At 36.3% G+C, this 22,456-nt stretch overlaps 1 protein-coding gene across 14 annotated transcripts in view; it reads left to right on the forward strand.

Moving 5' to 3' along the window:
* The window catches only part of BAZ2B (bromodomain adjacent to zinc finger domain 2B), a 102,489-nt gene that overhangs the window by 52,018 nt on the left and 28,015 nt on the right, over positions 1–22,456 (forward strand). For 4 of the 14 annotated variants that reach the window (XM_048952412.1, XM_048952420.1, XM_048952414.1 and 1 more), the window contains 16 exons: positions 1,244–1,405; positions 2,487–2,680; positions 4,170–4,376; positions 5,075–5,473; positions 7,520–8,129; positions 9,347–9,643; positions 11,571–11,631; positions 12,183–12,291; positions 12,559–12,660; positions 17,689–17,899; positions 18,803–18,895; positions 19,002–19,063; positions 19,899–19,964; positions 20,684–20,749; positions 21,341–21,385; positions 21,632–21,664. In XM_048952412.1, coding sequence (XP_048808369.1) covers positions 1,244–1,405; positions 2,487–2,680; positions 4,170–4,376; positions 5,075–5,473; positions 7,520–8,129; positions 9,347–9,643; positions 11,571–11,631; positions 12,183–12,291; positions 12,559–12,660; positions 17,689–17,899; positions 18,803–18,895; positions 19,002–19,063; positions 19,899–19,964; positions 20,684–20,749; positions 21,341–21,385; positions 21,632–21,664 — 2,717 coding nt within the window. The remainder of the gene's footprint in view (positions 1–1,243; positions 1,406–2,486; positions 2,681–4,169; positions 4,377–5,074; positions 5,474–7,519; positions 8,130–9,346; positions 9,644–11,570; positions 11,632–12,182; positions 12,292–12,558; positions 12,661–17,688; positions 17,900–18,802; positions 18,896–19,001; positions 19,064–19,898; positions 19,965–20,683; positions 20,750–21,340; positions 21,386–21,631; positions 21,665–22,456) is intronic. The other 10 variants (XM_048952415.1, XM_048952416.1, XM_048952418.1 and 7 more) reach the window with 7 other exon arrangements.

Raw genomic sequence — 22,456 nt, forward strand, 5'->3', positions numbered from 1 at the left:
TTTATTGTTACAAGCAAACAATGGTTTGTTTCTATTCGTCTTCCCTTTATTTCACCCATATTTCAAAATTGATGGCCTCTGCCTTAGGGACAAATCAGGTATCGGCGTAAGGTAGCAGACAGTACTGGTTGTGTATTTTTATTTTTTCTTCCAGCTTCCGTGTGTTGCCTCTTGTTCTATTGTTGCTTGCCACCAAAAAGAGTCTGAGCCCACATTTTCCCTAGTCCGCTTTTTACTACTGGCATACTTTAAAAGCCTCTTTTATTGTCCTTGATCTTTTTTGCCAGACTTAATTCCAAGTGGACCTTAACCTTGTACTTTGCATCCCTACAGGCCCTGACAACATTCTTATCTTCTTCCCTAGCAGATAGGCCCCTTTTCCACTGTTACTGGATCTTTTTGTTCCCTTTGTATTTATCTGTGAGCTGGTTGCTCATGTATGCAGGTCTCCTGCCACCTTTCCCTGATTTATATAAATGTTGGGATTCTCACAGCTTTTAAGAATTCAACTGTTGTGTGATATTTTCAGGTTCTCTGTTTTTCTTCTTTCAGAATGCTAGACATCTATCTGCCTATCAGACATCTGTGCCATCTGCCAGACAAGTCTTTGTCCTTTTTTGTCTTAACATTTTTCAAAGTTCAAAGATTTGTGTTGAGTGCGGAAGTATAAAAACTCAAAATTAATGTTAGAGTTGATGCTCTTATCACATTTAGCCTGTTTTCCTCACAGAGCGCTTAAAGTTGCAAGGGACTGCTGGAGGTTACCTAGTCCATCGCACCTCATCACACTCTGGCTAAAAGATTTCCTCCTCAAACCTGACCTAAATCACCCCTCTTTTAGTTTAAAGCTGTTTCCCCTTGTCCTGTTGCTAACAGACAGTGTAAAATGTTGGTCTCCATCTTGTTTATAAGCTCCATTTAAAAACTGAAGGGATATATGTAAGTTCGTATAAGTAAAACTGTATTGAAATCTTTACCTCAGTAGCTTGAAGGTTTTATAGCCAGAATTGCCACAAGAAATTCATGTTATGAAACATGTTTGGTGATGTCTTAAGTGTTACATATGAGTATACGTATATATATATATATAGTATAGTAAGTATATATATGTATATATATATTTTTAACTCCCTACCAGAATTTACTAGGTCTGTTCTAAGTGCTGCGTCAGAACACTCTTACAGAAATACTTGTGTGTTATTGGTAAAGCTGAAGTTTGTTTTTTGTTTGCTCTGTGGTACAGAATGGTGGCGAACAGTGGACTCTCACTCTCGCTCTGGGGCAGCTTTCTTCCCACCACTCTTGGGCATCTCACCGCTCTTTGCACCTCCTGCCCAGAACCATGATTCTACTCCATTCCACCCAAGAACTACAGGAAAAAATACTCGTGGCAGTTTAGAAAAAGGTAATGAGTAAAATTATTGGCTAAATAATTGCACGCTTGCACAATGTAGAATTTGAGCCTTGGTTCTCATTGCCCATTCCTAAAAAGTTCTCTATGAATTTGTTGTGCGGTGAAGCGTGAAACATAAAATTCTGGGATTTCAATTACAAAATTCTCTTTCTAATTGTATTTTTACACCTCTTCTTTTGTCTGGGATGAACAGTAGAGAATATATTCCTTTTGATATTTATAGAGTAAATAAATAATTTATTTTTTATATGTTTTGGGGTCTGTTCTGCAATGGAGGGAAGGGACAAAGCTATGATCTCAGTAAAGAACAGTTGAGTTAAACTTTTTTTTTTTTTTTTTTTTCAATTTTACGTCTTTTGAACATGTTTACATTCATTTGTTTGAAGTACAAACAAGACTTTTTTTTTCAGTAATTTTGGTAGTTTTTTTAGGACCTGATCTGTATTTCAAAATCATTCTGATAGTAGTCCGAGGATTGCAGAGTTCTTGGGGCTGAGGGTATTTTCTTAGAAAACACACTTTTTGACAAATAAATAAGCAAACTTGAAAGCAAGTGTTCTCTTTAGGAGCATTCCTGCAACTTCTACTCCCTACTGCCCCCTCATTTTTTACATTTCAGAGCTCCAGAATTCTGGGAGCTTGCTGAAGTGCTTTGAAGCTGATTGATTGTTCAGAATCTGAAGCAGACTGTTCTGCAAAATATTTGCTGGAATGTAGTGTTTTTTGTTTTTTGTTTTGTTTTTATATCTTTTTTTGGAGAATCTTCTTATTCTGCCCCTAACTGAACTCTAGGTTTGTGTAGACTTCAGTTTTTTTTTTTTTCTCTACATCATTGCATTTATTTGCACTTCACATGATGAGTGCTCTGTGTTTTGTGGTTTAAAATAAATCTGTGGGCAATTCATACTGATTCTTGGATGGTGCATCTTTGAGTTTATGACAGAAATTGACTTTGAGTAGTCTCTTCTTAAGGGAGTATGGAAACTAGGTTATTGTGACTGGAACATCTCACCAAAAATGGCTGCTATTTTAGATTTTTAAAGTATCACTGTGTAAAATCTGTCATCTTTAGGTATAAATGGATCACTGAATGGGAACAGTACCACTGCAGCATCTGCTATCAGCACATCTGTACTATCCACTAGTATTGCAACATCTGCAGGACAAGTGAAAGCTATAACCTCAGGAGCAGGAGGCCGCAAGTACAACCAGGAGCAAAGCAAAGTTCAGCTTTTGGACACCAGAGCTGACAAAATCAAAGATAAGGTAAATATATGTAAACAGTTCATGATTCAACTGAAAGAAAAAAAAAAAAAAAAAGAGATGGTGAATTTTCTGTTTTGTGCACACAGACATATGTTTACCCTAATAGAAAAATACTTAGGAATTTTCATCTTTGGGAGCATGATGTCCACCCTTGTGAAGTGTTATTTTTGAGGAATTTTTGTGCTTACTTTTTGCAAAACTGAAGTTTTGTTTGTGAACAATTTACACTGTTTTTACTGCATACTGACTATCTGATATCAGAAGTTTATTTACATTAAGCAATTATAAAATGGAAGTATGTTTTAACACAACCAATCTATAGCTATTAGCATGTAAACATATGTAATATATGAATATGTATTCATGGATAATATTTATTGAAATCATAGAATCACAGAATGGCTCAGCCTGCCCTGGGCTGACTAGCTGCCACTGGCTCAGGCTGCCCAGGGCCCTATGCAGCCTGGCCTTGGACATGTCCAGGGATGGAGCACCTGCATTTCTCTGGGCAGGCTGTGCTAGGGCCTCGCTGCCCGGGGAAAAGATTTCCATCTCATATCTGATCTAAAAATCCCCTATTTAGTTTAAAGCCATTTCCCCTTGTCCTGTCATTATCGCACCATGCACATAGTTGCTCACCCTCCTGTTTGTAAACAGTACTGGCAGGCCACAGGGAGTCTCTTCTCCGACTGAACACATGAAGCTTCCTCACCCTATATACATAAGAGAAGTGATTATTTAACTCTGTAATTGTATTTCATCTAGTTTGAAACAAAATTTCAGGAGCTAAATTAAATCTTTAGGCTTTAAAAAAGGTTTTTTGGAATTCTCTTTCTATTTATCAGAAGCAAAGTCAAAGAAGTTGACTTTTTTTACTGAATTCAAATGCAAAAAAAAGGGCAGCCATCTGATATTGAAGACATTAAAAGTCTCATTGCATTAATAGAACTACTTACACAGAGAACCAAGCCTTCCTGAAGAAATTTGGCCTTCTTGAAGACCAAATTATGAAATAAGTTGAAATGTAGCAAGTACTGTGAAATTACTAATAATGTAATTTCAATGAATGTGTCTCTGAAATGTGTTGATGAATTCAATGTGTTGGCATTATTTCTGTGTTCTTTTGCAAGAAAGCTTTTGGGTTGTGAAATTTTTGGATGCAGTGAATTTTGTAGATTTCTACACCTGAATTCCAGACCAGTTTTCTCAGCTCTAATTTGGTACGTTGCTTTGAAATGTTGTGGTGCTTAACTGATCTGCAGGTCATGTGCTCCAAAAACTGTTGTGGCAAAACCTAGTGACCTATGTTTCATTTTCATCACATTGAGAAAAACTTCTTCCTCTTTAGCTCCTGGCAAAGAGTGCCTAAACAGTTATACTGAAGGATTTCAGGCTCCTTTGCTATAGAATCTTACTGGTTTTGTTTTAAAATAAGATAATATATGAAATTAAAGCTGACCCATTAACAAAGCGGTCATCTTCCTGGTAGAAACCCAGAAAAAAAACAGTGGAAAGCTCCAGTAACAGTGACAGTGACTCAGGCTCCTCGTCAGACACATCAAGTGAAGGCATAAGCAGCAGTGATTCTGATGACCTAGAGGAGGATGAAGAAGAGGAGGAGGACCAGAGTGCTGAAGAGAGTGAAGATGATGAATCTGATTCTGAAAATGAAGCACATCACGAAAACAAGAACAAGGTATGACATCTCATTCTGCGGCTTGCAGTCTTGTCATTGGAAGCCGTTTGTGGAAAAAAATCATCTAGTGTTTGTACCAGTGAGTAATTATTTATCTGCATATTAATGAACGTTAGGAATGCTGGTTTTTGCTTGGTTTATCAGTTTTTTTGTTTTATTTAGTTTTTTCCCCTCCCATTTTTGTTTAAGTGTGGGTTTTTTGCTAGTGAGGCGCTAGAAGCTTTATTTGGTTATCAAGTATGAAATATATATTAAAAAAAAAACAACCAACAATGAACAACAGCAACAAAACTCACAACCAACAACATCAACAAGTTAGGTGCCGTGCACTGATATTGAGTTGAAAGTGTGCCTTCTCAAGATATTGCACCTTGGCAGGTGCTTTTTCATTGTAAAATGATGACTTTTCGTGATAACAAATAGAAGAACAGGATTGGAATGCTGGGTAACTTATTAGGTTTACTGTCAGATTACTTGTTAAAAGCAATTGGGTTTTAGTACTTCTTTACTGACTATTTTCTTCACATGCTGAGATTATCTTGGAGAGAAAAAGCCCTAATTATGTCACAGGATTTAGTTTTAAATTAGCATTATTCATTCTCTGCCAAGAAGTATAATTACTCCTTTAGGATGGATGATTTTTTTTTCATCATCTTTAAGTAATCTAACATGAATGTTCGTAAATGCATCTTTTGCAGGTGCTAATGCATAGTGGTGTAAAAGATATGAAAACTGATGGGCAAAAAGCCCACGAAAAGTCCCAAGAAAAAAGAACACACCAGCAGATACCTCTTGTGTCTGATTCCCAGACTCATTCATCATTCCAGTCCCAGCAGAAGCAGCCTCAGGTTTTGTCACAGCAACTTCCGTTTATTTTCCAAAGCTCTCAGGCGAAGGAGGAATCTGTGAACAAACACACAAGTGTAATACAGTCTACAGGATTGGTTCCCAATGTGAAACCTTTGTCGTTGATACATCAAGCCAAAAAGGAAGCCTATTTAAAAATCTTAGTTCCTCCTCCTGACCTACTCAAAGCAGGGAATAAGAATACCTCCGAAGAATCCATCCCTTTGATCAGCGATGTACGATCAAAACGAGTGAGTGAAAAATCACTGTTCTTGCAGTTTGTAACCTGTGCTGCCCGCTTAACGTAACTTACTGCCACATTATCAAACTCTACTTAAATCTGATATTTAAATATAGTTTACAGTGGTCTCCAATCATTTCTTGCTAATTCAGGATCTTTTATTTGGAGTTCACCTGAGTAATTTTTGTAATTTATAAGATCTTTAATACAGTAAGCCCAGTAATACCTGGAAACAAAAGGATATCTTGAAGATGGCGTAGGCTTTTGCATGGTGGCTTATGAAGGTTATAATCTTCTCTCTTCCTTTCTATGCTGATGAAGAAAGGGATTTTGTTGTGCATCTCTTAAATAAATGTGAGCAGCTAAATTATGTATCAAAATGAGAAGAGCACTCCTGGGAAATTGAATGGGATGGGCGTTTCTAGCTTTTCTTCTCAAAGTTATAGTCAAAATGCTGGTTTAATATTTTCCATGTCTGGTGTACAAGCATTGTAAATTTCATTTTCCATTGTTTGTTCCTTGCAGATGGAAGGATGTACATGGATTAACTATTAAAACTCAGTATAACCTTTGCAGTAAAATTCCTTTTTACTGAACAGGACCCTACAGTATGCTTATACATGTCTATGCTAACAGTTTTGCTGTTTACAAAGCTTTGTTTTGATTTCGTACTTTGTTTTTCAATTTGTGATTACAGTAGAATCATTTTTATTGACTAGCAGTAAGTTTTCATGGTTCCTATTCAGTTTGATTTTAGTGGAGATTAGACAGCAATAAAAATATGTGATTTTAGAAATGTTGAGGCTGTGGTTATGTGTGTGTGTATGTATATGCATATGTGTGTGTATGTATAAGCATTCATCCAGACATTTCATGTTTTAAAACGCCTTAGAAGTAATGTCAGTGAAAAGTGAAGCCTGATTCACCGATAGAAGTCATGATTTAAAGACCTTAAAGTATTTCAAATGCTTCTTCTTCTAGACCAGAAGTGAATCATTTTGTACTTCCAAATCCCAGGTGCTTCTCAATGTTTAAATAAGCTGATCATTTAATTGAATTTGTAAATAAATGTAATTATGGAAATATCTGTCTTTTCCATTGGAAGTGGATTCTGGTATCAGATTTAGGTCGAGAGTCTTTAAGTGGTGGTCTGTCACCCATGTAGTGCTTTTATTTCTGTAATTTTCTACTGGAAATAAGCACTACATAAATATCTATTTTATAGATTTGTGTTTAGTTTTAAGAAGTTTTTGGTTTTTCCAGAAATGTATTTGACGTAATTCATAAAAATTGATTTAAGATGACCTTGTTAATTCTACTTCTTTAATCAAAGAAAGTGTCTTTGCCTTATTTTTGAAGAATTTGAGACAGATGCCCTCTAAGCTCCACTTGCATGTGTTTCTGAAGCACTAGAGTGTACTATGGGATTTTAAACTTTATGTGAAGAATTTTCAAGAATTACTTTCCTTTTTCTTCAGGGACGAAAAGCTTGTGTATCACGGCTCTTTTGCGTAGTAATGTTTTTTCTCACAATTTTCTGTGTAAAAGTTTCCTGTGCCAAGAGCCTTCAGTTGGATTTTGGCTAGTGTTGCAGCCATTAGTGTGTTCCATTTACCACGTGCTTTAAAATGGACCATTCAGTAAAGAGATTAAATACATTGAAATGAGTAAAAAGTGGGTTTATCCCTGTGTAGCTACGTAACTGTAGTCTATTTTTTCTGTTTGAAATCATATTTAATTTCTTCATGAAAATTGCCATCCAGAGCAATGCAGAAAGAGAAAAAGGTTCCTTGCATAATTTAGATCAGCTTCATCTTGATTTCAGTTTGTCTTTACACTGAAAGCTACTGGAGAGACAGAAAAAACTTGCAGCTACTCATCTCTTGTTCTGTAGCTAGCACTTCTGTTCTATTAAAAAGAGCTTTTCTGAAAGCAGATATTTGATTTAATAGAGTTCGTTTGGCTGAAAACAAACAAACAAACAAACAAAAAAAAAAAAACAAAAAAAAAAAAAAAACCACCAACTCAGATTTTATTCCTCTTCTTATTTCTTTAGGAACAATATAAACAGACATTCCCAGCAGCACAGCTAAAGAAACAGGAATCATCTAAGAGCCTGAAGAAGGTTATTGCATCTTTGTCAAGCTCAAAACCAACATCCAGTTCACCAGCTCATCAAAAACTCACATCTTTGGAAAACAACCATTCTAATCCATTCCTGACAAATGCACTTTTAGGTAATCACCAACCCAATGGAGTTATTCAGAGCGTCATCCAGGAAGTTCCTCTTGCACTTACTACAAAACAGAAGTCCCAAACCAAGATCAATGAAAGTGTAGCCATTGCTAGCAGTACCCCCTTTTCTTTGCCAGTGAACTTGAGTGCATGTGGGAAAAAAACAACTGGTAACCGGTCACTTGTTGTGCCCTCTACCTCTCCTATGTTACCCGGTTCAGGAAAGGATAAACCAGTCAGCAATAATGCAGTAAATGCAGTAAAAACACAACACCGCCTTCCATCTGCAAAACTGGTGGTGGAGCAGTTCAGAGGGGTAGACTCAGATGCCCCCAGCAGTAAAGAATCTGACGACTCAAATGATGATGATGACGACGATGAAGATGAAGATGAGGATGATGAAGATGATGATTCTGATGATAGCCAATCAGGTGGTTTAAACTTTTTAATAGGAAAAGCAGAAACTTATTTTTATGTATTGAAAACGTATTTATTTCCCACAGTATTTTTTTAAATAGCAAAAGGCAATGTTGAGGTGGCGTGGCCCACCCAGTGTCTTACAGATAGCATGGAAAGTAGTGCATGCCTCCCAGTCCTTCCTTATGTCACATCCAAAATAATGTTTTGGGTATTCTAGTACTTGGTTACATGGCAAGCATACTTTCAGCTGTCCTGGTAGATAGGGTTCAAGGCCTTTCTGGCAAGGCTGTCAAAGAACTAATGTCCAGACAAATCACCCAACCTGCAATTCACGTACTGTTTCCATGGCAGGGTGCACAGGAGAGGGTTGGAGAGGATAGGCTGGTTGACGGTTCTGTCAGGCAGAGCCCATCTGCTGAGCCAACTTCCTCAGCCAGAGAGGCGCTAAGCAAAATTGCCTTCAAATTTTTAAAACTGGTAAGAAAAGCGTATTTCTAGGCTTTATTCAGGAGCACAGTAGAGAATGAGCTTAGAGAATTGTACCAGGACAGTTGTAAAGGCTGCATTATTCGTAGGTAACTTTCTGATTTGTTTTTGAAAACTCAAGTGATTCAGAAAGGCATGACTTGTTTTGAAGAGTTCATTATATTCCCAGCCACTCCCTTCCCCTGGGTGCCCACATCCCTTGTGTCCTGCTCTGCCTTTGCTATTCTCTTCTAATCTTTTATCCACACACCTTCTGTTGTCCTCAGAACTGTTGCCTCTTTTCTGTTCCTTATCCCATCTGTCCTTTACCCTATCTCTTAACTTTGCCTTACCTCCATTTTTCACGCCTCATTCTGCACCCGGTTCCACCATTTGCTTCCTCCTCTTTGATCCTTATTTTACAGGATTTCACAGCTTGTATAGTTGCCCTTCTCACAGCAGGGCACACGTGCCGGGCTCACAGGGCAATCTAGCTGTAGTCTGTCCTGCGGTAAACAGTCTCTTAAAACTGTTTCTGTCTCTCTTCTCCTCGTGAGGAACAACAGTGCATTGTAACACAGAACTAGTTTATACTGTCATAATTTTAGGCATTTTGAAGTTCCGGTAAAAGGAATGTTATAAAGAGTCAGAAAGCCTTCATGTTTTAATAAGACCAAAGGCTTTACAAGTGTTAAACCTTTAAGTGTGTTTGCTTTTAATTAACTGGCCTTAATCTGTCTTTTGCTGTAATTTTTCTTAATAGAGTCTGAAAGTAATTCTGAGTCGGATACGGATGGGTCTGAAGATGAAGATGATGAGGATGATAAGGATCAAGATGAATCAGATACAGACACTGAGGGTGAAAAAACTCCACTGAAACTGAAGAAAACTGGTTCCTCCATGAAGAGCTCTTCCATTGGACCTGCAGCTCATTCCACTCCACTGAATCTCCAAGTAGCAAAGACCCCAAGCTCTGCACCATCTGCCTTATGTCCTGAGACCCAGCCTGCAGTTTTTCTTGGGACAACACCATCTACTCTTACACCAGGTTCACACTGTGGTATCTGAATGTCTTTTTATATAATACTGTGTAACACCTAAGTGACATGTATTGTTAAGGTACTTACGAAAAGTATTAACACTAATATGAGGTGATCTTCTCACAAGTGTTTCCAAAAGACGTTAAAATCATTCAGCAGAATTACAGGTACCTAGAAACCTGATGTTACACTCCATCTGGGACATCTTAGTCCATGTCATTTTGTACTTGAGAGAAAGTAAGAAGTAGTAGTTGGATTTTATATTTATTATGCTAAAGCTCCTTATTGATTAATCCTTATTGAACGTATTGCTCTGAACCAGTAGTTTATAAGATCGTAGAGATCACACAGAATTATTTTAAAAAAATTATGGAAAGAACATAGCATAACATTAGTTATTTGATAATCCTGCACTTGGAAAGGTACAACTGCTGCAGAAAAGCCTGTGGTTTTTTTTTTTTTTTTGAAGGTCAGACTTCTCAATTTGCACAGTAACAATTAAATCAATTTGCATATTTACTGCTTTGAATTGGCAACTTGATATTTAATTAACACACAAGCGAAGTAAGTTTTTAATTGCATCCACTCATAGACTGGTCTTTGTAGTTCAATTCTGTGGAACAGAAATAAAATGCCATGACATTAAGTACATTAACTTTAAAGGAATGTGTGCTCGACTTCATGTTTTTTTCCATGAACAGGCAGGTGAATTACACGATAAAAGATTTCACACGTATTGAGAATAATCCACGTTCTTAAAAAGTATGAAGTTAATTTTGTTTTTCAGAAATTTGGGTTGATTTATGATGCTTTTAAAAGGCTGGTGGATTTTTATTAGTTATGGACATGACAGATTCAGTGTGTTAATTTTGTCTCATTGTGTTAGGTTCAGTCCTTTTTTTCCCCACTAAGAACCAGCTGTAGCGCTGTTAAAATATTCTTGTATTCATCTTGCCTGACGGTAGTCAGTTGTTGAAGAGGTGCATGGCCTCTTCTCCATATCTGACTTTCATTACACAGCTTTTTCTCAATTCAGTTGTATTTGGATAAACAACTTTGCTCCCTCTACCATGAAGTAATATGAAGGTCCTGTTAGTTTAAGATTGCAGCAGTGTGTCCAAGAAGTTTGGCATCCAAGCATGGGCAGCTCATCTTCTAGTCACCTCCATTGGAAACCTGTGCTGTTATGTCATAAAATAGTGCTAACTGTGATAGTTTTGAGCAAGTTTGGAAGGTGTACTTTCTCATGTCTGTTTACACAGGCAAGAGGCATGTCATCTTCTTCAAACAAAAGCTCCAGACAGGCTTTTTGAGAGATGCATTTTTCCAAATCTGTTTGGGTACATAGTTGATAACATACAGTTCTCTGAAAAAAACTGAGGAAAGTACTAGGGTTCAGCACTATTTAAACCCCACATTTGATTTTCTTTTTCGCTTATATTTTTGATTCAAGTCTTTATTAGCACCAAATAAAGCAAAAGGTATTTGAATTCTGGATAGCTGGAATAATTTTTCTACTTTTGGCAGTTGTCCACAGTCTCATACAAAGTGCACTTTGAGGACAGAGTCTAGTCATGGATTTTTAAAGTAAGGAATATTTCCTTTTTCATCTTCTGTATTGAAAAAACTGTCTGGTATAGAAATACAGGTGTGCATGGCATTATTATAGTGCATCTCCATATGATACCTGACACAGATAAACAAGACAAGTGGCTTAGCATGGCATGATTGCTTTTTTGTTTTGTTTTGTTTTAGAAAAAGAAGCTAAAGAAAAACTACTAAAAAAAGTATTTTCAAAGAGCAATAAGTTGCATTAAGTTTTAGATATATATTATCTAGAATGTAAAAATGATTTAACTTTTCAGGATGCAAGTTTAAAGGTATAGTTTAGGAACATGGTACTTTCTTTTTTGTAAGCTCAGGTGTTGATAAGAGATTCTTTTTTAGGCATTTCGAAGAGACGAAGAGTAACAGATGAACGGGAGTTGCGTGTTCCTCTGGAATATGGGTAGGTTGCATAGATTCTTGATATTCTGTAAGGGGGAGATGATACCTTCAAAAATCAGCTGGGGAAGAAATGATGTATTTCAGCCCCAGGAATTTTTAAAACAAGAAAAGGGCTTCCAGGACTTAGATTTTCAACTCACAATGACTGCAGATCTCTTTAGAAGTATGAGCATATTTTATGCATTCACTTGTGCATCAAATTTACTCCTTTGCAAACATGACTTGCCTTTTAGCATTTTTGCCACTGGACATTAGTCCTTTCAGTTCATTCTGTACTCAACCAACTCCTTGAAATATTGTTCTAAAATCTGGATTTTATCAGTAGCTTGATAGAAATGAATTCGTGTACAATGAGAATTTTGACAATCAACATTGTAACAATTTCTCTTTCTTCCAGTTTGATTTTTTGATAACTTAGTTATCAAAAAATGATAACTAGATAACAATGATAACAAGAGTGCAACTTAGGCACTTCAGGTGAAATTCTGGAATTGGCATGATGTATTTCTTAAGAAGTAAGTTGTTATGTGCATCCATTTCATGTTATTCTAGCTGGCAAAGAGAAACCCGAATAAGAAACTTTGGTGGTCGTCTTCAGGGAGAAGTAGCGTATTTTGCACCTTGCGGAAAGAAGCTGAGACAGTATCCCGAAGTAGTAAAGGTATTAAAGTAAATTCTTTTCTTCACTTCTGTGTTCTCGTGCTACCAAGCATGTTTACAATAAAAGAATGCCATTTTTTCCTCCAGTAAAGATCCTTATTTCAAAATACATGATGTGAGGAGATGATAACACTTGTCAGCCTGATTGCTGATTCGGTCTGTATATCACCTTGATCAAATATGCAAATCATTACACTCACAGTTAGCTGTACAAAGCTGGGTTGTAATTATTTACAAGCTGAAGTGGAAAAATATGTGATTTTTTCAGTATCTCAGCAGAAATGGAATAATGGATATCTCAAGGGACAATTTCAGCTTCAGTGCAAAAATAGGAGTGGGTGACTTCTATGAAGCCAGAGATGGACCGCAGGTATCTGCTTTTTAAAAAGTAAAGTGTTTGATCCAAGGAACATTAACCTTACTTTGGATGAAGTAGTTTTTGCTACAGTCTGAAGCATTTATTGTTTTTAGATTATTCTTTCTGAAAATTCTGCGTATTTCTTAATAATAATAATTGTGAGTTGCTTATGCCTTGATCCCTGGCAGTGTTGAAAACTGCACCTCTCAGAGATTTCAGAAGGAGCTTGCAAGGGTTCAGCGTGCCTCATGACCAACTCTGAGCCTGGTTTTGTGTAGTACGAGGGAACTCAGAGTTCCATGTTTTATCTGAGTCAGTGTTCAGCTATTTCTGACTGAAACTTGTCTTCCTGTTTTGTAGAAACCTAGTATTGGTAATTTCTGTGTTTGCTTTACATTACACTGCTTTCATATATTCACCTTCATAAAATGTCTAAAATACACATTTAAATGCAAGTGTGTGGTTTATCAGAAAGCACTAGAAACATTAGATCGTAAAGGAAGGGAAATCTGAGTATACTGGTTATGCTTTAGAGTGCCAGAATTACTGTGTGTTGTGTAGAGGAATCACACCAAAATAAATAATGTTAGAATTCTAGGGTAATTAGTACTTTGATTGATCCATGCTTTATTTCTCTACTTTGGTCATGTTGCCTTTTCTTTAGGATGAGTGCAAAAGATTTTGGACTTCACTCAATGAATAGATTTTCTTTTTTAAAATATAAGCATGTTTATATGTTACTACAGCAGTTTGGATAGATAACCACACTGTAGTTTTCCCCTGTGCGACTGTGATACTGCATGGAAGTATGTAGTATTTGCATAATAAAAATTTGAAAGCCTAACAGCAACTGGATTCATGGTAAATGTTGGAATATCAGTTCCTTTTTTACCCTGTTAGGTTCTTCGTGTGTTTCCCATATTCCTTCCATAACCTTGTTCTCTTCTTCAGTTATCTTTTTCTTCCCCTCCTTCAATTCATGGGGTAATGTTCAGATCTTGCCCTTCTTTGGTACAGTAAAACTTCAGAAATGAGAAGTGGTGGAAGGGCACATTCCTGTAGGTGAGACTGTAGTATGCAGCATTGTACATCTCACTGTAGTTTCTGCTTCTGTAGTTTGTTTACAACAAATGAGGTTGGACTCAATGATCTCTGGAGGTCCCTTCCAACCCCTACAATTCTGTGATTCTGTGAAATGAGGAGGACGAATCTAAACTGAGATTATGATGCCAGCTACTTGTAAAGTGCCCGTGGCTTTGTTCATTAGTTTGACCAGCAGGCTTTCAGCTTTGTTCTGCTTCCCTCTATAGTTATGCCCTTGAGATAGCCCTATAGTGTTCCTTCTGGCCTCTAGCTATTTTTTCCAGACAGCAGTGCCAGCTAGATGTCTGACATCCTCTGTCATGATTGCTAGGCCTGAGCAGATGGCCTCATTGCAGTAAGGTATTGCGTAGACCTAAAGGTTAGAAACTAAATTACTGGTTGGATTGGTTGAAACTAGAAGATTATTGTGGTCCTTTCAACCCAGGCCATTCTGTGATCAGTTTCAACAATAAAGGACAACATTTCAAAATATTATTTAGATTTCTTTCTCTTTGTGCAGTGAAGCTTAGTTTATGTTGAAGACACTGCATCTCTTATATTGACACTCGTCCTGCTTTTTCTTTTTCTCTCTCCTTTGACATATAGAAAACTCACAGAATCTCAGAATGTATGTTTTTTGTGATAAAAATGTATTCTGGTTCCAATTACGTGCATATATATATATATATGCACATTTATATATGATCCCAAAACACGGGTAGTTAATTATTGCCTTCTATGGAGAGAGATGTTGTCATAGTGCTCTGTAGTTGTCGAAGTTGGTTGCAGAGTGCTTGTCCTCGTCACATGCAACTGGAGGAGCACTTACATGCAGAAAGTCTTTATTTCTTGCTTTTCTGAGTTTGTATTCTTCAAAATACAAAACTGCTGTAATGATATAGTGGCTAAATATGGTGTAGTGCATGGCTAATATTGTGGTTGTTTGTATTTTAATACATGGTTAAATGAAACTATCAACTTGTGTGGTGAGAATTTCACAGCAGTTGAGATATATGAGAATTAGATTATTCAGGCATGTTTTCTTAAGGGAACATCAAGAGAAGACTCAAAGAAGTGTTTATTTTGTCACATGAAATCTGGGTAATAAGAAACAAAAATGTTGACTTCTGTTTGTGTTCTCTTATCATGAGATTCTCTTTTCCATGACATTTGAGCCACCCAAACACTGAACCAATTACAAACGGGTTCCAGGTTGTTTTGAGCATTAAACTTGATTAAAAACTGAATTAAGATTATCAACGAGATGTTAGCATGGCAGCTGTCAGATGGCCTGTTGAAGTCATTGATGAAGGATGGAAACATGCTTCAGGTTCTGAACTGACATAAATCAGCACACTCATTAGTGAATTAGTGTGCATTTATTCCAGTTGAAAACTCTCCTTCCTCAGTGCTGTATGAAATAAGAGAATATTGTGCTGCTACAATGTGCTACTGCGTTCCTCCCCACACCCTCAATTGTCACTTAATTTATAAAAGATTTAGGTAATTGAATGATCTTCATCAGCGTGCTGTGATTTCTGTGCTTAAAAATAAAATCGGATATCATTGGAAAATCGGTAATAATTAATCCAGTAAATTTCATTCTGTTTCTCTGTCAGCACAGTGATTTCAATATAAAAGAACAGCCATACTGGTACAGACCAGGAGTTGTGCAGAGCCCTGTGTTCTGTCTCCAGCAGCATCTCTCAGTGAATGCCTTGGGGAAATAAAGTTGACACACCTATAGGAATAATAACTCCAGGTGTGTCCATGTGTTTTCAGGTACAGGGCTGTCCTGGGACCTATTATATAGTTTGTCTACTCAGTGTCTCTCAGTGGATCTTGTTTAAACTATTTTTGTGAAATTGTGGAAACAAGTTTAATCACAGTATCTGGCAAGATGTTAAGTAATCTTCTTCCCTTTTTTTGAAATGATGGTTCTTACTGCTTATTGAATCTTATTCCTGTTGGCTTCTAGTTTCTCTTCTGTGAGGATTACGTGACTGCAATATGCATCCACAGTTTGTGGTAATAATGATCTCAGAGACTTGTAGATAGAGACCTGAATGTTTGTTATCGTTAGTGTTATTGACCATAGAAAATTAAATGGAAAGCAAAAGAAATCTCCATTTCAGGATCCAAGCTGAACCGCAGCTGCAGCTTCTTCTGCTTCTTGAATGAGTTTTTGTTTGTTTGTTTGCTTTTTTGGTCACATAAGATTTATGGCATTTCATGGGTTCAGTGTTAGTCTACGTGATAAATATGGTATTAAATCTAGCATAGCTTGCTCAGCTTCATAAACTAAACTTCTGGTAAACTATAATGCAGGTACTGGGCAGTAAAATGAACAATGTTTACTTCTGTTGTTAGAAAATTAAGTATGATTAAATATAAAAGTCCTTTGCAGTGATGTACTGTACATGTCGTGATATGGTTGTGGTTCTGAACAGCTGGTATTTAAGACCATACTAATGTAGTCCTTTGGAATCTCTGTAAACTGAGTGTGAGATGTAGTCTTATGATGGTCCTGACTGGGAGTGGTTCAGGCTTAAACATTTCTGATACATTGTGAAGAATAAGTAAAAAGAATTAAAAGTAATTTGACAAAATAAGCAAAAAATGTGCTTTGGGCTTGCTTCAGTACTTATGCACTTTCAAATGAGGAAAATTTGGTAGTGCAAGTGTATTTTTTTGTGAACATATAATAAAAGTGTTTTATACGCTACCAAAATTAATTCCTGATTTAGCAGACAGTTCCAAAATCTTTTAACAAACTTTCTAGGCTAGATTACAGCGGAGTCCAGAAGTTACTTCAATTTTTTCTATTTTTTGAATATGATAAAGTCTGTACATAGAAACATGAGAGTAGTTTGTGTTGGAAAGGGCCTTTAAGATCGCCGGGTTCCAAACCCCTGCTGTAGACAGGGACTGCCGCCAGGTTGCTGACAGCCCCATGCAGCCTGGAAACAGTTGTGACGTAGGTGGGTGTTACAGCAGGAGCCGGTAGGCTGAGCTACTGTTACATTCAGCAGCTACAATAAGCTCCGCTTCTTGTCAGTTAATTGAAAGCTTTTTCTAACAAAGTATTTCAATGTTTGCTTTTGAGATTGCGTGAAGAAATAGTATTCATAGTGAAAGAAGAAGTTGCTGAACAAGTTGCTTCATGCTTTATTAAGTTCGAAAATTAGTTTCTGCAGCTTTTGATTAAGACGGAGTATGAAAATTTAGAAGCTTCCGATTTCTTTCAGTTCGGTTTGGTGCAGAAATTTTCTTGCACAAGAAAGAAGAATAACTAAATTGTACAAAATACTTCAGAATTAAAATAAACCTGCTTTTTTTGGTGCAGTTGTAAAACTAAGATACACAGCACACAGAAAGCAGTTTTTGTAGATGGACCACCGCATTTTGTTCTTCTTTATGACAGAGTTTCTGTCAGTACTTCAAATTGGAGGACAGTGATCCATACGTTGACTTTTTTTTTCATTTGCATTGAGCAGTGGATTCTCTGAAAGCAGTGCAGTTATTTTTTGGTTTATATGATGAAGAAGAATTTGTTTCCGCTTAAATGTGAGTAGAGCATTAGGTAGCATGGCCTAAATTAATTAAAAGTAATGCATCAGTGATGTTGCTGCTATGTAATTGTTGTGGATGCCACTGAGTAGATTTCAGTGTCTTGCATCGTAGTGCAGTTGTGAAATGCTCTGTAGTGATAAGCTGTCAATATAACATTTCTGTGAATCACTGGAACGTTGTACGGCTCAGATAGTCCATCTCAGCTCTTCTCTATATATAATTCATTAAAACTTCATGTATGTAGAAGGATTTAATATATATTAAAACATATATTTATATTTTATTTTTATCTTATAAAAGCATACACTGTTCTTGTTCTCAGATGTCTTTTCTTTTTTGATTCTGTGTTTATAATACTTCTGTGTGAAATGTGTCAATTAAAAGGGCATGCAGTGGTGTCTTCTGAAGGAGGAGGAAGTCATTCCCTGCATTAGAGCTATGGAAGGGCGTAGAGGACGGCCACCAAATCCAGACAGACAGCATTCTAGAGAGGAATCAAGAATGAGACGTCGCAAAGGCCGACCTCCAAACGTTGGAAGCACTGAATTTCTAGACAACACTGATGCGAAGCTTTTAAGAAAGCTACAGGCACAAGGTGAGGAGTGTTTTACTGCTTTCACAAACACGTGAGAGTGTCAGTGCATGGAGACTTGATGGTTTTTCTAAAGAGATGTATTTTGCTAATATACGACATTTCATTTTAGAACTTTGTCAAATGCTTTTATTGCAGCCCTTTCCTATTTCATGATCAGTAGACATATATGAATCAAAAGAAGTGTGAGCACATGGGTGGATGTCTGAAAGTTTATTCTGTAATTACTTTATTTAGTTATAGAAGTTAAAAAAGCAGACATCCAGTGCTTTGGTTGCTCTTGATGTTTTTGTTTTAAATTTGCATAAACAAAAAGATCTCTGTGTGGTCTCTATTACCAGCTCAAACAACACTGGAACTAGAAATTAGCTTTTTCACCCTGCTTAGAATCTCATTTTCCCCTCTACCTCTACACTGTGTTTTTGATTGAATGAAGGAAAATTGATCTCAATAGGCAGAGGACAAAGTTGTAGGATTTAAGCTGGAGAGAACAGGACTAAGTAACAAATAAGGAAAACAGTAATTCCAGGACTTCTGAATTAAATGCCAATCTAGTACTCTGTGACAAGTAATTTCTTATTTAAAAAGAAAGAAATTGGCTTTTAAACAAAGCAGCATTATTAGCTGGATGCTATCTCACACTTCATGGATAAATTTCTCCAAAAGCAGTGCATTATTTTTTTTGTAGAAACTGTTCATATTCTTTTTCTGTTGCATACTTACTTTACAGTGCACATATCAGTGTGCAGATACCACAGACAGTATTTGGTAGTTGAATGTTTTCAAGATAGAGCGTGCAAAAATAAATCAGCTGATTTCTTGTTCTTCACACACATATGGGAATATGAGTTCTATCTTTATTGTTAGAGAGAACTGTTTTTATGAACTTTTTCCTTGTTGTAACAGAAATAGCTAGACAAGCAGCACAGATAAAGCTACTGAGAAAACTCCAGAAGCAGGAACAAGCTCGAGCTGCCAAAGAAGCGAAAAAACAACAAGGTATGGATCAGACCTGTGAGGGGTACTTTGAAAGCAATGGATGTGAAGTTATCTGTCCTTCATCATTTTCTGCTGATACTAATTTTTCAATTGTATTTTTTTAAAGCTATCATGGCAGCTGAGGAAAAGCGGAAGCAAAAAGAGCAGATGAAGATAATGAAACAACAGGTAAATTGAGAGTGCTGATTTTTTTATTATTTCATAATATAATATATATTTTTAAAGCTCGGAACAAAATTTACAAGTTTGCTTAGCTTGATTTTTTTCCTGTGGTTTTTCTTCGATTTTTTTAGCTGTGTGTGTGTGTGTGTGTGTGTGTGTGTATGTGTGTGTATGTATGTGTGAAATGAAACATGCTTGTGTCAGCTTGTGGCTGTTGCCTCAACCTGATTTCTTGTTATTCTTGTTACACTACAGCAACTAGGAAATTCATTCCTATACAATACAAATTAAGGCATCCAAATCTACCGAAACCCAAAGCCTGTATCTGGGAATACGGAAGTCTACTTGATTGTGAATGTGTTCTCCATGATACATGGCTGTGATGCTTACTGGCTGACATACTTCGGGTTTAGCAGTACTCAGATTCTGCATGTTGTTCCAAAATTGATTGAAAAACCACTAGAATGAAGGTAGAAATTAACAATTTGAGATCTGTGTATCTTGTTAGGTGAGATTGCATCAAATCACCCTTTTCATGGTATAGCTGCCATTTTTATTCATTGCTAGATATCTCTACCATTGCCTGTTAGGACTGAATGCTGCTAGTTCACTTACAGAATCATCTCCTCTTAAAGGCGTAAAAATAAATAAATAAATAAATAAAATACTGCTGTGACTTCTTAAACATGTGCATCTGTACATAGCTGTGGGTGGTTCCTTCAGGGGTATCAGACGTCTTCTAATGTTTTGTTGTTGTTGTTGTTTGTTTTTTGGTTTTGTTTTTTCTTTATACTGTCTTTACAAGAAAAAAAAAAAAAAAGCAACTTTCTTCCCTTTGTAGGAGAAGATTAAGCGTATCCAGCAAATCAGAATGGAGAAAGAACTTCGAGCTCAGCAAATTTTAGAGGTAGACATAATAGCTCAAATAATACAATTCTTTTTTTAAGAATGCTGTCCTTTAGGAGTCACACATGTAGCGAGGAGTGTTACCAAGCAAGCAGATCTAACAACATGCACTTAGGGGGTCAGATAAAAAAAATTCAGTTATTAAATATTCCATCTTACAAAAAAAAGGAAAAAAAAAAGAATAGAAATAAATGTAACTTAGAACCAAATCTTGGAAATATGGGTTCCTTACTTCCTGCACAAATAATCTTGTTATCCAAAAACCAATAGAAGTCAGATAGTTAAGCTAACTTCAGCTGTATAACTTTGCAGTGTTAGGATGTTAACACAGAATCATGCCATACACTGAATGAAATGCAGAAGTTTTAAAACACTTACAGAAATACATGTGCTGCAAGATATGTATTATACCCACATAATATGCTGGTACTATAATAGAGTAACAGAGACAGATTGCTAGTTTTCAAGTTTCCTACTAATAGTTTCATCTTTTTGCTACTTATATTTTGTTTTTTCTGTGTTCTGATTTTGATAGTTATAAGTGCCAAATGAAGAATTAAAATCAATTATGAATAATTATGCGACATGAGGACGAAATTGCTTGGACTGTATTCTTAATACATAATGTCACTTTGAATGCTTTAAGATGTACTTTATTTCTGAAGAAATTATTTTCAAGTTGTGGTGTTCTTGTTGAGTGATCTATTTTTGCGTGCACAGGCAAAAAAGAAGAAGAAAGAAGAAGCAGCAAATGCTAAATTACTGGAGGCTGAAAAACGAATAAAGGTTAGTTTAGATCTGCTGCAGATGTTATTTTTAATAACTTGTTAATAGAGAAAATCAGGAGCTATCATTCACTGAGTATGGAACTGAATGGATACGACATATGAATACATTTGTTAGAATATATATGTTACGTTCTTTAGCACCATCTTGTAGATGTAAGTGGCGTACACAAAGACAGAAAAGCACATTTATGCAGATGCTATTTTTATATACTGTTGAAGTTTTTCTTACGTGATATTTGGTTAGCATGACTCGAAATACTGGTACAGCAGCATTGTTCACAATATTTTTTCAAGCACGCTGTATCAAATTATTTTGCTATTTCCCAGCAAATGAAGTCTTGTGCAGGCTGTGTGTATAGAAGCCTCTAGAACTTTTCTGCAAACGCTGGAAGAAATATGTGCACTTCTCTTACTGCTTTAATGTTTGTTCTTGGTGTACTTTAACACTGAATTCCCAGCTCAGAATACATGCAATTACTCTTCTGTAGCCGATACATGAAATAAAATTTTTATTGGGGTGTGCTGTTTCATTATACCAAAGTGTTGGGATGTATGTTTTGATACGTTGAATACATTTCTTTTGCTTAAGGAAAAAGAGATGCGAAGGCAACAAGCTGTTCTTCTCAAGCACCAGGTGAGTATGCATTTAGTTGACCAGGCAGGCAGAATGCCAATTATAAACCAGTACTTAAGCTGTATGGGGGATAAAAATCTTTAAAATATGTCCTTTTAAAATTTTTGGGTTTGATTCCTGCACATTTTTTCTTTCATCTTATGATTTGTTGCTTGCTTTGGTATTGGGGTCTTTTGGGGGATTTTAAAGTGGTTTTATGACTTTGTGATTTCTGTTTCATAATACTGTGCCAACTCTTTCTACCAGGAGTTGGAGAGGCATAGACTAGATATGGTATGGGTATGTTTATTTTTGTACATCTAACACCGCATTGTGATTTGGTTGTGATATGGTTGTCATAGCAATGCATAAAATGTAGCACTGGCTGCTGTCATATTACATACTGCTGCATGGCTTTACAGCGCAGTGCATTGCATACATCTGCTTGTCTTGTCTGTTAAGAAAAAAAAAAAAGATGTCTCAAACATATAAATAGAATGTGACAGTCTATAAATGACCTTCTAAACTGTAATCTGTGTTGCTGATGTCCCAGTGTACGTTGGACTAATGTATAAAATCAGGGAATAACATAAGTTATAATAAATGCAAACACGAGTAGGTTGTCACATGAATAATTTTCTAAACATTGTCCCGTTCATTGGGAATGTATCCAGAGGATTTTAGCAGTGATTTGGATTAATTTATTTAAGAATTGTATCTCTCCGAAGTTTGTAAAGTACTGAACAAATTAGCTGTCAGAGTAAATAGCATTGTAATTGTGGAGTGAAACATTAGACTGATAATTGTAGCCTCACTGAACTCGGTGATAGAATTTACTTTGCTTAACTGGCGTTAAGATCTACTCTACAGCTTTTAAGGCTTTTAGGAAAAAAAACATACATACTGCTCTAGAATGCAGCTCCTTAATGTATTTGAAGTAATTGACAAAGTTTACTGAGGGAAAGACATCAATAAATTCAGTGCATGTATGTATATGTGCCACCATTAGTCTGTTTAGGACTGATCTGGAGCTGCAAAAATTCATCATACTAATTTGTTGCTTGATCATAAAAATGTTAATATTTGCAATAT

This window comes from Lagopus muta, chromosome 8, assembly GCF_023343835.1.
Source record: "Lagopus muta isolate bLagMut1 chromosome 8, bLagMut1 primary, whole genome shotgun sequence".
Taxonomy (NCBI): Eukaryota; Metazoa; Chordata; class Aves; order Galliformes; family Phasianidae; genus Lagopus; species Lagopus muta.